At 43.1% G+C, this 14,781-nt stretch overlaps 1 protein-coding gene across 5 annotated transcripts in view; it reads left to right on the forward strand.

Moving 5' to 3' along the window:
* The window catches only part of SPoCk (secretory pathway calcium atpase), a 147,395-nt gene that overhangs the window by 111,448 nt on the left and 21,166 nt on the right, over positions 1-14,781 (forward strand). For all 5 annotated transcript variants that reach the window (XR_012889277.1, XR_005110564.2, XM_037428731.2 and 2 more), the window contains exons 22-24: positions 5,504-5,599; positions 7,301-7,442; positions 14,214-14,299. Coding sequence is in view for 3 of the 5 variants with exons in the window: in XM_037428731.2 (XP_037284628.1) it covers positions 5,504-5,599; positions 7,301-7,442; positions 14,214-14,299 (324 nt within the window). In the remaining 2 variants the exon portion in view is untranslated. The remainder of the gene's footprint in view (positions 1-5,503; positions 5,600-7,300; positions 7,443-14,213; positions 14,300-14,781) is intronic.

Below are 14,781 nucleotides of genomic sequence, written 5' to 3' on the forward strand. Positions count from 1 at the left end.
TCGATTTTTGGGTTTATGTGCCTACTATAAGAGATTTTTGGAAAACTTCTCAAAGATTGCGGAACCTCTTACAAAACTGACAAAAGACGACGTGCCCTTCACATGGGAAAGCGAACAACAGAAAGCTTTTGACGAATTAAGAAAACGACTACAGGGTTCACCAATACTTGCCCATTTTGATGAGACAGCCGACACTGAAGTCCATACCGATGTCAGCAATGTCGACCTCGGCGCCATCCTTGTCCAGTGGCAAAATGGTCAAGAGAAAGTGTTAGTCTACGCCGGCCGCAAACTATCAAAAGCTGAGGCAAACTACTCCGCAACTGAAAAAGAGTGCCTCGCAGTCATCTGGGCAATAAACAAGTTTCGACCCTACCTTTATAGTAGACCGTTCAGAGCTGTCAGTGACCACCATGCTCTATGCTGGCTGGCAAATCTCAAGGACCCGTCAGGTCGACTAGCAAGATGGAGTCTGAGGCTGCAGGAGTATGATATTACGGTCGTGTACAAATCTGGAAGGAAACACAGCGCTGCCGACTGCCTGTCACGCTCTCCCGTCGATCCGAGTATACCTGAAGAGGAAGACTTCCCGTTTCTAGCCGTTGTCGGCGCATCCGAAATCGCTCAACTACAACGAGATGACCCGGATTTGCTGGCGCCTATACAACACCTGCAGGGTCTCGACGTTCAAGTCCCTCGCATATTCTCCAGAGGGCTCTCCGCATTCTGCCTTCGAGGAAGTGTCCTTTACAGGAGGAACTTCGAACCTAATGGTGAAACGTTTTACTAGTCGTGCCCACAGCCATGCGAGAAGAAATTCTGCACGCATGCCACGACAAGCCAACATCTGGACACATGGGTGTGAGCCGAACATTCGCCAGGATTTGCCTGAAATACTATTGGCCTAAGTTGCTCACATCAGTGCAGCGCTGCGTGAAAACTTGTTGTCAATGTCAACGGCGCAAAACTCCACCCGTAAAACCAGCCGGCCTTCTCCAGCCAATAGACCCTCCAGATGCCCCATTCCAACAAATCGGCATGGACTTCCTAGGACCTTTCCCGACATCGTGTGCAGGCAAGAAATGGATAGTCGTAGCCACAGACTATCTCACCCGTTATGCTGAGACTGACTCTCTATACAGTGCGACAGCTGCCGAAGTCGCCAAGTTCTTTGTGAACAACATAGTGCTCAGACATGGTGCGCCCATCGTCGTTATTACAGAGCGGGGCACCGCATTTACTGCAGACCTTATGCAATGTCTGATGCCCATGACAAATGCCGATCACAGAAGAACAACGGCGTATCACCCTCAGTCAAATGGCTTAACCGAATGCCTCAACAGAACTCTGACCGACATGCTATCAATGTATGTCGATGTTGAACATAAACAGTGGGATGAAATATTACCCTACGTAACATTCACATATAATACAGCCGTTCAAGAAACAACCCACGTTGCCCCTTTCAAACTAGTATTCGGCCGAAGAGTGACCACCCCGCTGGATGCCATGTTACCACTACAGGATGAAAACAGCTATCCACCTGACTTAGATGACTTCTTGCAAAGAGCCGAAGAAGCACGGCAAATGGCAAGATACCGAATACGCCACCAACAGCACGTTGATTCTAGTCAATACAACAAGCGACGCAGTGACGCACTTTATCATCCCGGTGACAAAGTGTGGATATGGATACCAGTGTGCCGCCGCGGACTCTCTGAAAAGCTTCTTTGCCGATACTTCGACCCTTATGAAGTACTCAACCGTATCAGCAACGTCACTTATGAAGTCAGATCCGCTGGACACGTGAGTTCAAGACGCCGCAATCCCACGGAAGTGGTACACGTAGTCCGCATGAAGCCCTATCATGACAAATCGTCGAAAAACGAGTGAGAGTGCGCATGTATCTTTTCACTGTCTTAAGCATCGGGTCGATGGGTCTGAGGAGGGGGTAATGCTGCGACAGGTTCGCCACGTTCAAGTAGCCCGCCACAATCATCGTGGCACAAGCGCCAGCAAGACCCGGCTGGGCTGGCATACGCCACGCGTTCGTGCGCTCCAACAACGAGGAAGAGGAAGATAGTTGGATCTGTGCCACTCAGTTACTCGGACTTGACGACCATAGTTTTTAGAATCGTGGGCACAAGTTCGCCCTAATAAAAACGCTTGTTTTTTTAACCTGTCGGCCTCAGCATTGCTACAATATATATATATATATATATATATATATATATATATATATATATATATATATATATATAATATGCGTCTTCCTTCCCGTAAGGCCTTCGATCATCTCATCTGCCTACCAGTGGACTTTGATGCTTCAGCTGTATGTTCATGGTGATAAGTGGTAGTAAGACGAGTTATAGATGCAGATGCATGTAAAAAAAAGAGCAGGATGTCCCATCACAGTGGCCCCATTTCTTTGTTTGCTATGCTTGGCAGAATAATGTAACAGTACTGCAGCACGGCGGTCCGGCGGTTCTTTTTTCCATGAATCAAACAAACGAACAAGTAGTATTTTATTGCATTTCTTGATGCACGGAAGGTTCTTTATTTAGTGCAGCTAGATTGATTATTAGTGATTAATTATAGGCGGTCCGTCTGATGTCATTGGGATCATTTTGAGAATGTCCTACTGTGGCGCTTCTGTTTTTGTGCATTTATCTTAATTTCTCAGTAAGTGGGACATTGTTCTTGATAATATTGTCAATTTAGACCTTGTCATATGTTGAGCTTTCACTCTAGCGTAAATTTTTATTTGACTTTAGTGTCCCTTTGACAAGTCTGCACTGTTGCTCAAGTGTTCCCTTGACGCTAGTTTATACCTACAGTCATGGCAAAAAATTGTACGTTGGATCTGCAGATTACGTGATAGTGGTAGTGGTAGTGGTAGTGTGAAGGTGTCGCATTTATTGAGCAAGTCCAGGTTGTTGACTATGTTTGGAATTTGTTTGATACTCTTGTGCATGTTATTGATGCTGTTGCACTGCATGCCTTTGTATTATGGAATATTGAGTATGCGTTGTTTGTGTTGCAAAGCTTTATGTTCCATCATTTCATTTTTTGAAATTGAACTGCGTGAGATTTCTTCTTTTGTTTTTGCTAATTCATGTTCCCATCTTACTGTTAAAACCTTGCTGGTGTAATTTGAATATTGGCTTTCTAAACATTTTCCTGCTATTTTTCAATTGCTTTCCTTCGAAATGCATGCGTATTCCATGTGATAAATGAGGTCCTAAAGTGATGTTGAGTAAACGAAATGCCCCATTGATTTAACTAAACGGTGTCTTAATAGATCTTATACAAAAGCAGGAAGGAGCCTCCATTCTGCCCAGCTTTTGATACTGCCCAACTTTTGCGTTGGTTTGTGGCTGTTGTGTAGGATTGTTGAGCCCAAGGTGATGAGTTTCATTCTCAGCTGTGGCGCCCACATTTTAATTGTGAAAGCCTTGAAGAGCTTGTTTTGAAGAAATTCTAGTGTCAGTGTCGTCGGTTGGGAGTAAAAAAATAGTGTTGTCAATAAGAAAAATCCTAGATGCAAATAAATAAATAATAAAAACTTTGATTAGAGGTAAACTGAACCCAGGTCTTCTGCATGGCAAGCAGATGTCATACCGCAGAGTCACGCCATCGCTTGGAACTGGTTTTAAATAAGTAAATAAATAAAAAGGAAGCAAAAATGAAAAAACACCTAGACAAATGTCGTGTAATGTGAGGAGTCTCTCTAATGCATGTGATGTGTCGCAGAAGCATCTCTCATGTTTTCCTTTGTAATCGTTCGTATTGTATTCATGTGATCATAGTCAGAAATTTCGCTCTTAATTGAAGTTTCCACAAAGTAATTAATGCCTGAAGTTCTGCAGTGGGGTGTGCACAGCACCAGCATGTTGGATTCTATGCCAATTTCTTCACCACTGACTATTCTGGGGGTGCTATCATCTCCTGTAAAGTCGTTTGTGCCTCGTGGCGTACGTGCTTCGCGCATAGGTTGAGTTTAGGGTTCAAGCTATCGAGCGGTAGGTGCCGTTGTGCTCGCGAGCGTTTATTACCACCATTATCATTGTGGTTAGTGCAGTGGCGCCGGCAGTGACACCTAGTGGCAAACCTGGGTGGTGGCACATGATATGAGAAATGAGTGGTCCTCTTTTGCGTGTGGGGGTCGGAGCGAGCTGGGGTCTCTTGCGGTGGGTCCGCGGTAGATGGCACTGCGGGTCGTTTGCCGTGGGCCCTCGTAGTTAGTCGAGCATTGGCGCCGCCGCCTTCAGTATGTTCTTGTGTTTTGTTATGTGGCTGAGTGTTGTGTAATATTGTGTAAGGTTGTTCTAGGGCGTTGATCACAATTGATGTATTAACTTGGCTACTGATGTCGTCGTTCTAAAGGTAGTTAAATAAATGTGTGTTGTTTGGTTCGTTTCGACTGCGTCTACTGTGTCCATTCACTTCAAGAGCTTGGCGTTCCACTTCAAGACCCCACACTATGAATAGTGCAATTTCTCATAATGCTCACTCCAGTTTCGAAGCATTGTTGTTAATACATCAGTTGCCCTAGCCTAATGTCAGCCGTAAAACAACTGTTCTGTAGCAGAGCTGTCACTCTTTGTCTGTATGGTACAATTAGAAAACCGTTATCTCTGAATGTGAATGAGGAAGCAGATTTTCTGTTGACTTTTTATTGACAATAAATGTTGCCATATTTCTTGAACTCATTTGAGTAGCCCACCTGTTGCAAAAGGATGTGGTACAGTGAAAAAATTTTTTTCTGGTGGCAGGCTTTGTCTCTTGTTTTACTTTTTCCAAATGGTCCTGTCTGTATCAGCATTTAGTAAGTTTTGCTGAGCACTTGCTGTGTCATGCATTGTGTTCTAGCTGTTCTATCAAGAGAATAAAAAGAACCAGGATGTTTTGAGGGGTTAGTTGGCTCATTCTATGTAGGAAAATAATTGCGCTAAAAAAAAAAGAACACCACAAAGAAGACCCATGAACAGATTGTGTGCAAACTATTGACTGGTTTTATTGAACATAAAGGGTCAGTTAAATAGGCAATCTGAATAGAACTATGGATATGCGAACAAACATGTCCAGTGCTAACGCACCTTATCCATCACAAAGAACATTTCAGCACCGTAAAGCAACTCGCACAACTCACTTTTTATTTTTGTTAAGAAAGTCTCGTTATTGCTTCATGCTGCAGAAATGCCCTTTTTGATGGACAAGGTGCATTAGCACTTGATGTGTTTGGGCATTTCTGCACAGTTCTGTACGGATTGCCTATTTAACTGACTCTCTATGATCAATTAAAGCAGTTCGTAATTTGCACTCCGTATGTTCGGATGTCTTCTTTGTGGTGTCCTTTTCAAGTTTAGGGCATTACTTTCCTGCAAGAAAAATAACTTCCTGTGATTTAACATAGGTAGTTGATATGACTTCAGTATTGAATGCACACCTGAACACGGGAGACACAATGAATGAATGTTTCTTTTACTCCTCTGCCTTTTAGATGAGTGACCAAATCGTGACACCGAGGGACACTACTATGACATTTACTTGTTTTGTCTTCTTTGACATGTTCAATGCTTTGAGCTGCAGATCACAGGTGAGTAATCATTTAACCTTCTTTTGTGTGTCTGTGTGTTGGGAAGGGTGTGTACAGTACCCACAGATTGCAACGCATGTATTTAGAGCCAAGTAATGCACATGCTTTGGTTGTCAGCGTTTACACAGTTCGAGTCATATTGGCATAATTTTTGCTTGAACACTTACATCACAGCCAGCATTACCTGTAGCGGCCAGATTTGCAAGTGTCGTGATGCAGTTATGAGCAATTTATCATAGCCGTGTTACACTAAAAAAAGAAATGTTATTGCATTTCAGTTCATGAGTACTATGCATAGAATCTTACATGTGCGTTTGTCGTGTGTCTTTTAAGGTAGAGGGAGAGCACTTCTTCACGAGCCCCACAAGGGGCATTTTGAGAAAAGAGCTCTTATTGAAAGTTTATGTTCATTTTGTGTAGTTTTACATGAATGCAAGCAGACAATACAAGAGTCCTTCTGGCCCTTTGTGCTAATTGCCGAAGCGATCCATTGCTTTCACTGTACAGCATGCAGTTGGCACATCGCGGTTATAAAGGTGCCCCGATCTCGCCCAGCCACTGTAGTCTAGTGGCTTAGGTACTTGGCTGCTGACCCGCAGGTTGCAGGATCGAATGTCGGCTGCGGTGGGTGCATTTTCAATGGAGGCGAAAATGCTGTAGGCCCGTGTGTTCAGATTTGCGCACATGTTAAAGAATCCCAGGTGGTCAAAATTTCCGGAGCCCTCCACTACGGCGTCTCTCATAATCATGTGGTGGTTTTGGGACGTTAAACCCCACATATCAATCAATCGAGGTGCCTCAATCTCAAAGGCCAACAAAGAACTGTGGTGGCTGGGCAGTCACTTCTAACATCGGTATTTCGCCCTCATATTGAAAAATTGTTGGAGCTGCATGTTCATGTAAGACTGATACACTCCTACCACAACATAAAAATTTTCCAGCTCAGTCGTAAGCTCTCAAAAATGCTACTGAGAGTTACTGTCCTCAAATAGTTATGTGAGCTTTCTATCTGGCAGGTTCAAACAGCCTTTTGTGAAATTTTCACAGCACTGAAGGTGCAGATTGTGGTGTATATGTGTGATAGCATTTTCAGAAGTCTATACTAACTCTTTCATTTCAGGCCTCTATCAGTGAGCTATGTTGATTTGATTCAATTTTCACTAACTTTTGTCTAAGTGCTCAAGATATTGAAAGAAGTCACACTCACAGGATTCAAAGTACATTTGTATATTATGAGTGCATTTGACAGTTAATAGTGCAGCACAAAATTTTGTATTGGTATGAACAAGCATGGATTTACCATCAAATGCAATGAACCATGTAAAGGAAAAACTTCAAATAGTGTTAACTGGTGTGACCGTAGGTGGTATTGCATGGTGGTGCCTTAGGCCTTTTATCTACGCCATTGCGCTTCCGATAGGCAAGCTGCCGTCATGTGGTTGCTTTCAGCGGTAGATTCCACCCAGCAACTAAGCAGATGTACAAAAGTACATGTATGTACCAATTATGTGGTCTGATCAAGTATTTTCTGTAAATTAGGGCATATTTAGCTTTCAGCTACTTGTAAATGTACTTATAAAACACAAAAAGAAATATTTCTGAAAAGCATTTCTTATGCAAATGATATGGCTAGTTTCAGGGTGTTGTTTGACTTATGCGGAGTGTTCTCTTAGTTTTTACTTGTCTATTTTTCTTGTACAGACAAAGTCTGCATTCACCATCGGGCTCTTCAGCAACCGTATGTTTCTCCTTGCGGTGGCCTTTTCTGTAATAGGGCAGATGTTGGTGATCTACTTCCCACCACTTCAGAGGGTCTTTCAAACTGAAGCTCTAACTGCATTAGGTATGTTTTACAGCATGTCATATCCAAGTTGAGTTGCCAATCGAGCAGCTCACAATCTCCCTTCTTCTTCTTCTTCTTCTTCTTCTTCTTCTTCTTCTTCTTCTTCAATTTTTTTTAATGCTGTGATTTACTCACGGGTTTTTCACCATGCTAACTTGCATTATTGTGTTCATTATATTGGGGATTCATAGTTAGGATTTATCGTTTCCTTAAAATCCAGCACTGGGAAGAACTTGAAAACTACCTTTGCATATATTTTATGTGTCCAGGGGGACTCAGAGTGAACCAATAGTTATCGCTGTCAGCCACTCAAGTAACTATGATTCAATAATGAACTTTATTAGGGACTGCAGTTAGCAGGCATGTTTGTGTTGAAAAGTTGGAGCCAGCCACATAGTTCCACTTATAAGGATTCTAGCCTGTCTGTGCTCCAAGATATTCCGCCGCAAAGTTTAATTTCAGTTTGTATGACTACATATGCAAGGCAGTGACGATCAGCGCAGTGTTCTGCCCTGATGTGATGAGCAGTCATTGCTTGCTATCGCCAGCTGGTACTAAAAGGGGAACTATTATCATCTTTGCCTATGCTAATGCTGCATGAAGCTTCCGTGGCCCATCGGGGAAGAGCATTAGGCCACTTCTTTTGTTTGTCAAAAACATGCAAACAAAAGTGTGAAGTTTTCTTGAAACCAGAAAACTTATTGAAATTTTCTATTTGATGTGCCAAAACTAGGCTTATGGGAAAAGTGAATTTTAGGTTTGAAGCAAATAGTGATTTGGTTCGAATAATTTCAAATTGAATTCAAATTGTATATATTACATATTATAAGGGAAAATAGCCATGTTTGTCATGACTTGGGTAGCCTTCATAATATTTTTTAGAAATTGAAACAAAGCTGGTGCAAATTCCATTCTTTTCTTGGTTCAAAGGTAATAGAAATAGTAACTTTGAGTAGTAGAAGGATTCCACTTTCAGTAGAGTGCAAGTGATTACCTGTAAAATAAGGCATGTTTTAAAATTGACTGTACTTAGAGAGTATAAGCCAGCATAACAAGGTTTTAAGCTTTAAAAAATGATGAATCGACATGTGGGTAACATGTAACATACGAGGTAACATACCTCGTAGCAGTGCTGATTTTCTTGGATAGGCGTTTTCACGACTTAGAACTCCTCCGCTGTAATGAAACCATCTTTACAGGAGGTTACATGGAAACTAATATCTCCTTCGGCGGCGGTGTGTACAATTGTACACATAAAATTCGTAAAAACATCACGCATAGCATATTTCTTTAAATTGCTTGAAACTTGGTGTGCACATTCGTGCAGCCTTCCTGAGTGAACAAACAGCAGTCACTTGATTTCATTGCGCTGCATATGCTGCAGATGATCACTTTGCTGGAGATACTGCAATGTTCGACAATCGTTCAATGTGGCACATTTCACAACCAACATAAAGAGTATTATTTCTTTATTCCAAATTTTGGTCCTAGTATTTGATTTCTTTTTAAGCAAAGATTAAAGGTGATTAATTACAGAGTAAATATGTTCTTAATTACATGATAATTAAAGGAGCCGTGAAAAGGTCGCTGTACAACGATAATGTGGCACCATCGGCAGCCAGACATCCCGGCTGTGGTGGCTGCATTTCTGATGGAGGCGGAAATGTTGTAGGCCCGTGTACTCAGATTTGGGTGCACGTTAAAGAACCCCAGGTGGTCAAAATTTCCAGAGTCCTCCACTACGGCGTCTCTCATAATCAAATGGTGGTTTTGGGACGTTAAACCCCACAAATCAATCAATCATCGGCAGCCACACGCGCTAACTATATCATCAACTTGAGTGGACCTGCATAGACACTTTGCCTATCGAGGAACGAGGAACTCTACGGCATCTGTGAGTGCGCGCAAAAGGCGCTAATCTGCGTCTGCCATATTAATCTGTGTACCACAATAACACTGCTTAATATGACGCCAGCTGCAGAGTTCAAGTTAGTGTGGATTGCATATGGCAAAGACGCTGGTAGGTGTACCAATTGCACGCGCTCGCAAGTATCAAAAAGTTCGGCGTTTCTTGATAGGTAAAGCATTAGTTATGATGACGTTGCCTAGTTAGTGTGTGTGTGTGTGTGGACGCCGGTAATTTTGCATTGTCATTTTAAAGCGATCGTTTCATGACCCTTTTAACGTAAAGTACTCAAACTGACAGAAAACACATTTTTTCATTTTTTTTCTTGAGATGTAATATAGAGTGCCTTGGAATCATGTCATGCAAAATTGACGCATTTCCAGATAGTGCATCATAGTTTTTGCCCAAAGGGGATATACCGTATTTAGTACTCGCGTAATAAACGCACTCGAATTATAAATGCACTGCCAACTTCAGTCGTCAAAATTGTGACTTTTTTCCCCCCTTGTAATAAACGCACCCTCTACATTCATCCGCTGCAATCCAGCTGACACCTGGTGCCTCCTTACCCGTTGGATCTCTTCCATTTTTTTATTATTATGCCAACCCCCCACGGCCACCTCAGCTCACTTCTTTTGCCCGTTACCGTGCGCTGTATTGTTCTTTTTTCTATCTATGTGCAGCACATTTGCTGTTTTTTTTATTATCCATACACTAAGCAGGGTTCACGAACAGTGCGAGTGTAGAGACATAGCAGCTGATAAGCACACAGCCAACAAAGGTCATGAAACTGCCCACGCCAACCGATAGTCGCTTCCTGTAAATACAAAAAATTAAGGCCCAACGATGAGCACGCGATTTTCAAGCGACGACGACAGAATTTGCTGTTGCGAAGAGTCATTCGTCACTGTATCGTCGCAGGCTTATGGCAAACCAGAAAAATCGCTTGTACCCAGAAAAGATCGTGGCGATTTCCGCAACATGGTAGCACCCCCAATTCATGCTTCGCCTGTTCTCCGCGCGTACAGAAATTTCTCTTGTGCAAGCGAGGCGGTGGCTGTATTTTGTCATTAATCTTGTCATCAACGGATGCTTCGGGAGTAGCTTGCTGCAAGGTTGGTTACTTGCTACAATGTCAACAATGGCGGCGCGGTCGTCATGCGAGGTTTCCGCGAAGTTGGCAAGGTGTGTCGTAGCACACATTTCTGGGCACCCCTCGAGATCACAGAAGATACCACTGCTGCGGTTAAACAATTGCGAGAAAAAATAGCCGCAAAACGCTTCCATGGCGTGCGCGATGACGTGGGGACTGCTTGCATAAGATGAAAGCATCAACCACCGAAGATCACATAAGTGCAACAGAGAAGCTTTTTCGAAATAGTGTACGCTTATGTCAATGCGAAAGGCTAATCGACCTAATTTTTTTTTTGCATTACCACATTTTTGCTCATTTCAATAAATTTTTTATAAAGTTTGCCCCGCATAATAAATGCACCCTGTAAAGGGTAGGAAGATGGTGGCAGGAATGGCGGGCTCACTTTAGGGTAGCTGGCACCCCGTCGTCATCCACATAAACGATCTTCGCCAGTGAGGGGACATGTTAAGAGAGGTAGAACGAAGATTTATTTACATGATGGATGAAAGATAGGAACTGTACAGGGATTCATAAGATCCCGCATTATGTACAACAGAGATTCAGTTCATGATACCGCTCATGATTCCGCACAAGATTCAGCACTATTTACTAAAATGCCTCGGCTTTTATAGCCTGCCGTCACCGCCATCTGAAGGAGGCGGTGATTCTTCTTGCCACAAAGCAGGGGACGAAGTCTTTATGGTCCACCCACCAGAAGGGGTACAGATATTGCACCACTCGGCTAGGCGAAACGGTCCAATGGTAACAGGAACGCACCACACAGAGACACACCCGGCCCACGCCTTGAAGGCACCGCAATGCGAGGAGGTAGAGTCCGGAGAGGGAAAGTTGAGCTCCTCCGGGGAGATGGCCGCTAACCCGAACGTCAGCAGCAATCCATGGTGCTTTCAGCTTCAGGCAGTCCAAATGCTCGGTCCCGGTGAACGGCTTCTTCGGCGCGTTACCACGCTTCCGAGTTGTCGGTGCGTTGAGATGGCCTCGCGTAGATGACAAAAGCAGAGTCAAGAGGTTGACTTAATGAGACCCGCCTCAGTGGCACCGTTCCCCCGCTGTTCGAGCCCGTTCAAGTAAAGACTTGTCTCGCGAAGCTTTCGTTGAGACCCGACTGCTTTCTGGAACATCTACCGGACAGCGTCTTGCGTCTTGCAGACTGGGCGCCGATGGGGTTGAAAGCCTCCCTAGCGAACTGGCTTACGCACAATGGCATCTGCCCAGACGAATTGCCGGGCCAAACGTAACAACCGCTAACTTTGCTCCGATTTTTCAAAAAAAAAAAGTGTGTTTGTTATGCGAGTAAATACAGTACATCTACTTGTTAATTTCTAATGCTTCGAAATTTTCAATTATCTGAATTCGAATCGAAGCATTCGAATATACTCATAGGCCTAGCCAAAACTATTATTTGATAATGAGACACATCTCAGTAGGGAACTTTGATCATTTTGGCCTCTTGGGTTTCTTAGCATGCACCTTAAGTACACCCTTTCAAATTGTGCCGACAACGTCGAGCGCACAAAGCAGACTGAACTACAAGCGCCGTCTGCTATGCTGGTGCCGAAACAGAGGGACATCAGTGGGCGTGTCTCAGCCTCCTCAATGCTCATGCTTTTCAGGTGGAAGTGTATGGCATTCATGAAGGAAACTAAGGGACTGATAATGCAGCAGAAAGTACCAGGAGTGAATGTGCCCATAAGAACAGCACAGCTGAGGACACTTGCACTTGGCTGTGCATAGCACGCATGCGCATACTCTAGACCATTTCACCAACGTGTACGTTCTATGGCATTATTTGCTAGAAGGGATACTTATCAAAAGTGGGAAAAACTGACGAAACTTCGAAATTCTATTCGAAAGATGCTAGTGTTCTGATAAACAGAGTTAATTTCCTGTATTTTTTAAAAGTTGGCTGTATTTTTTATGCATTGTCAGCTCGCGGCAGCTGCTTGCAAGCGATAGTCGTGACATCAGAATCGCCAAGGCGCATGCAGGATGCGCGTGTTCCTGTGCTCCTGCTCCTCTTCCTTCTCTCCGGCTCTCCTTTCATCCCACTTCCACGGAAGTGCCGTTGCTTTACCCCAGCCAAAAATGTTGTTCGCTACCAGTGCTGCTCAAACCGGTTCTGGAAACCACAGGGGGAGCTTAGCGAGTCGAGAGATGCAGGCGACGGGTGGCATTGTTGACTTGCCCGTTTTGGGCATATGCGATGTCGTTTTCTCTAGTTCACGCTGCGGCCACTAGATGTGGCAGTTTGTGAAAAACGCATTAAATTTATTCTTTTCGTGTAGTTTCTGCCTGCAATGAAGGTTGTCCCTATAGATTTCAGGATCCAATCTTTAAATTTAGTTGAAAACATTGGCGGCAAAAGTTTTGTTCAATATCTCTTCAAACATTACTTAGAGATTTGTTGAAGTAAACAGCATAGCAAACAAAAAGGCGCCCACAGTTTCTGTGTGCTTTGTGCTCTTGTGCATCATCTGCAGATCTTTTTCCCTTTTGAGAATATTAGATACTACCATATCCCATGATACTGTTAACGAATTTTATGTGTGTACATGGCCATTTACATATGCTTGGGTCAGGGTGAGTTGGAAAAGCAGAGTTGGAAAAGCAGCTTCATTAAAATGACCTTCAGGCATGTAAAACGTGGAGTCAGCTTTTGCCATGCTTGTCTGTTCACAGCAGGGAGATTAAACCACTTTCTTTTATATTTGAGAGGTGCATGCAATAAGAGGTGATGTTCATCATGTCTTAGACCATATTTGTTCTGTGTGATGATTTGGGTAGCATGACTAAATGCTTGCAATAGCTGAGGATGCTAATAAGTTAAGTTTGTATTGTAAACTAATATGGTTCACTAGCACTGCTGTCCTGCTTTTCCGCTTTTTCTACTTCTCTGTTATCTCATGTGTCAATGCCCAACAGTGCGCATGTGCCTGTTCTTCCTTTCTGTGTCGTCCTTTCTATTGTGCCATTTTGTTGTGTTACTTACAATATTGATATTGCAAGCAGGAGGATCATGGTTATGGCATTCCAAATGGTGACTAGCTCTGTGAACATAAGAGTATTGTTTTTGGTCTCTGTTTAGATTGTGGTATATATGTGTCACGATTTCTGCTGCCTAAGCGAGCTGGGTGAGGTTTATATTGTTAAGGAACGTGAGATGAGACGGCAGCGATGAGGCTGTGCCGTGGCCGCAGCTTTTATTTGCGACACGAGTGTAGACGAGGTCGCGGCTGCAGCGTCTAGCCAGACCAGGTGCTAAGCCGTTCTCAATTCTGCGTGGCTCATGCATCACGAGCCAAGCGGCTCTCCTGTTTTTTAGTGCAGCAGTTGGCCAAGACTGGTGCGATGCTACAATAAAATGTATTAGTAAAATTGATTGCTTAATAAATCAGAAGTGCTGTCCCTCCCTTTTTTAACCTACTGTATTGTTGGCTGGAGCAGTTTACTAATTTTAAACTTTGCAGGTTTGTGTGGCTGCATTATATTTGGCATGGTTTTTATGTCTTAGCCCATCAGCTGCTTAATTTGAAAATGTTTTAGGAAAGGGGCTTTATAGTAGAAAAGTGTAGCAAAAGAGACTAATAATGTAGCACCAGAGACCCATGTGGCAAACATCTATTTGCACACTGGCAGTTTTGTTTTCCCCAATTTTAAAGGGATTTGTACATTTATGCAGTTCTTACATTTTTCTTCTGCTCTATTTCAGATATCTGCCTCCTTGTTGGAGTATCGTCAACAGTTTTTATTGTATCAGAGCTGAAGAAGTTCTTTGAAAGAAGCCTATCGAGAAGGGTGCGGAAACAGCAGTTCTTTGGCTCAGATTTTGTTTAAAGTCCTGGGCCTTGGCTCATCTTTTTATAAGTCAACATTAGTCAATGCAGTCTGAATATTTGATTGCTTTTTTTTTTCTGAACTTCAAGGGGGCTGGCTGTTCTTATTATAGAAGTGGCCTTTTTTTTTGTACTTTTTGTGTCAACCATTGCAGTGTCAATGCAGAAATTCATTCAGTCAAGACAAGAAAAGTTGCTAAGTGAGGCAGCTCATTCATCATGAACTATGTAAATAGTTTTTTGTAAATAACTGCAGTAGGGCAAGATCATGTGAAGAGCTGAGGCACTTTTGCTTGATGACGTACAGTTTACACATTAAATCTAGCGAATGGTTGTGGCATCATTATGAATGAGAATCATGCTAAATTTTTCTTCTTTGCCCCCTTTTATCTGACAAAGGTCCTCAATGTTTCTCTATTTCAACTGTCTCCCTTTCCCTTCTAT

The sequence above is a fragment of the Rhipicephalus microplus genome, unplaced genomic scaffold (genome assembly GCF_043290135.1).
Source record: "Rhipicephalus microplus isolate Deutch F79 unplaced genomic scaffold, USDA_Rmic scaffold_48, whole genome shotgun sequence".
Classification (NCBI taxonomy): domain Eukaryota; kingdom Metazoa; phylum Arthropoda; class Arachnida; order Ixodida; family Ixodidae; genus Rhipicephalus; species Rhipicephalus microplus.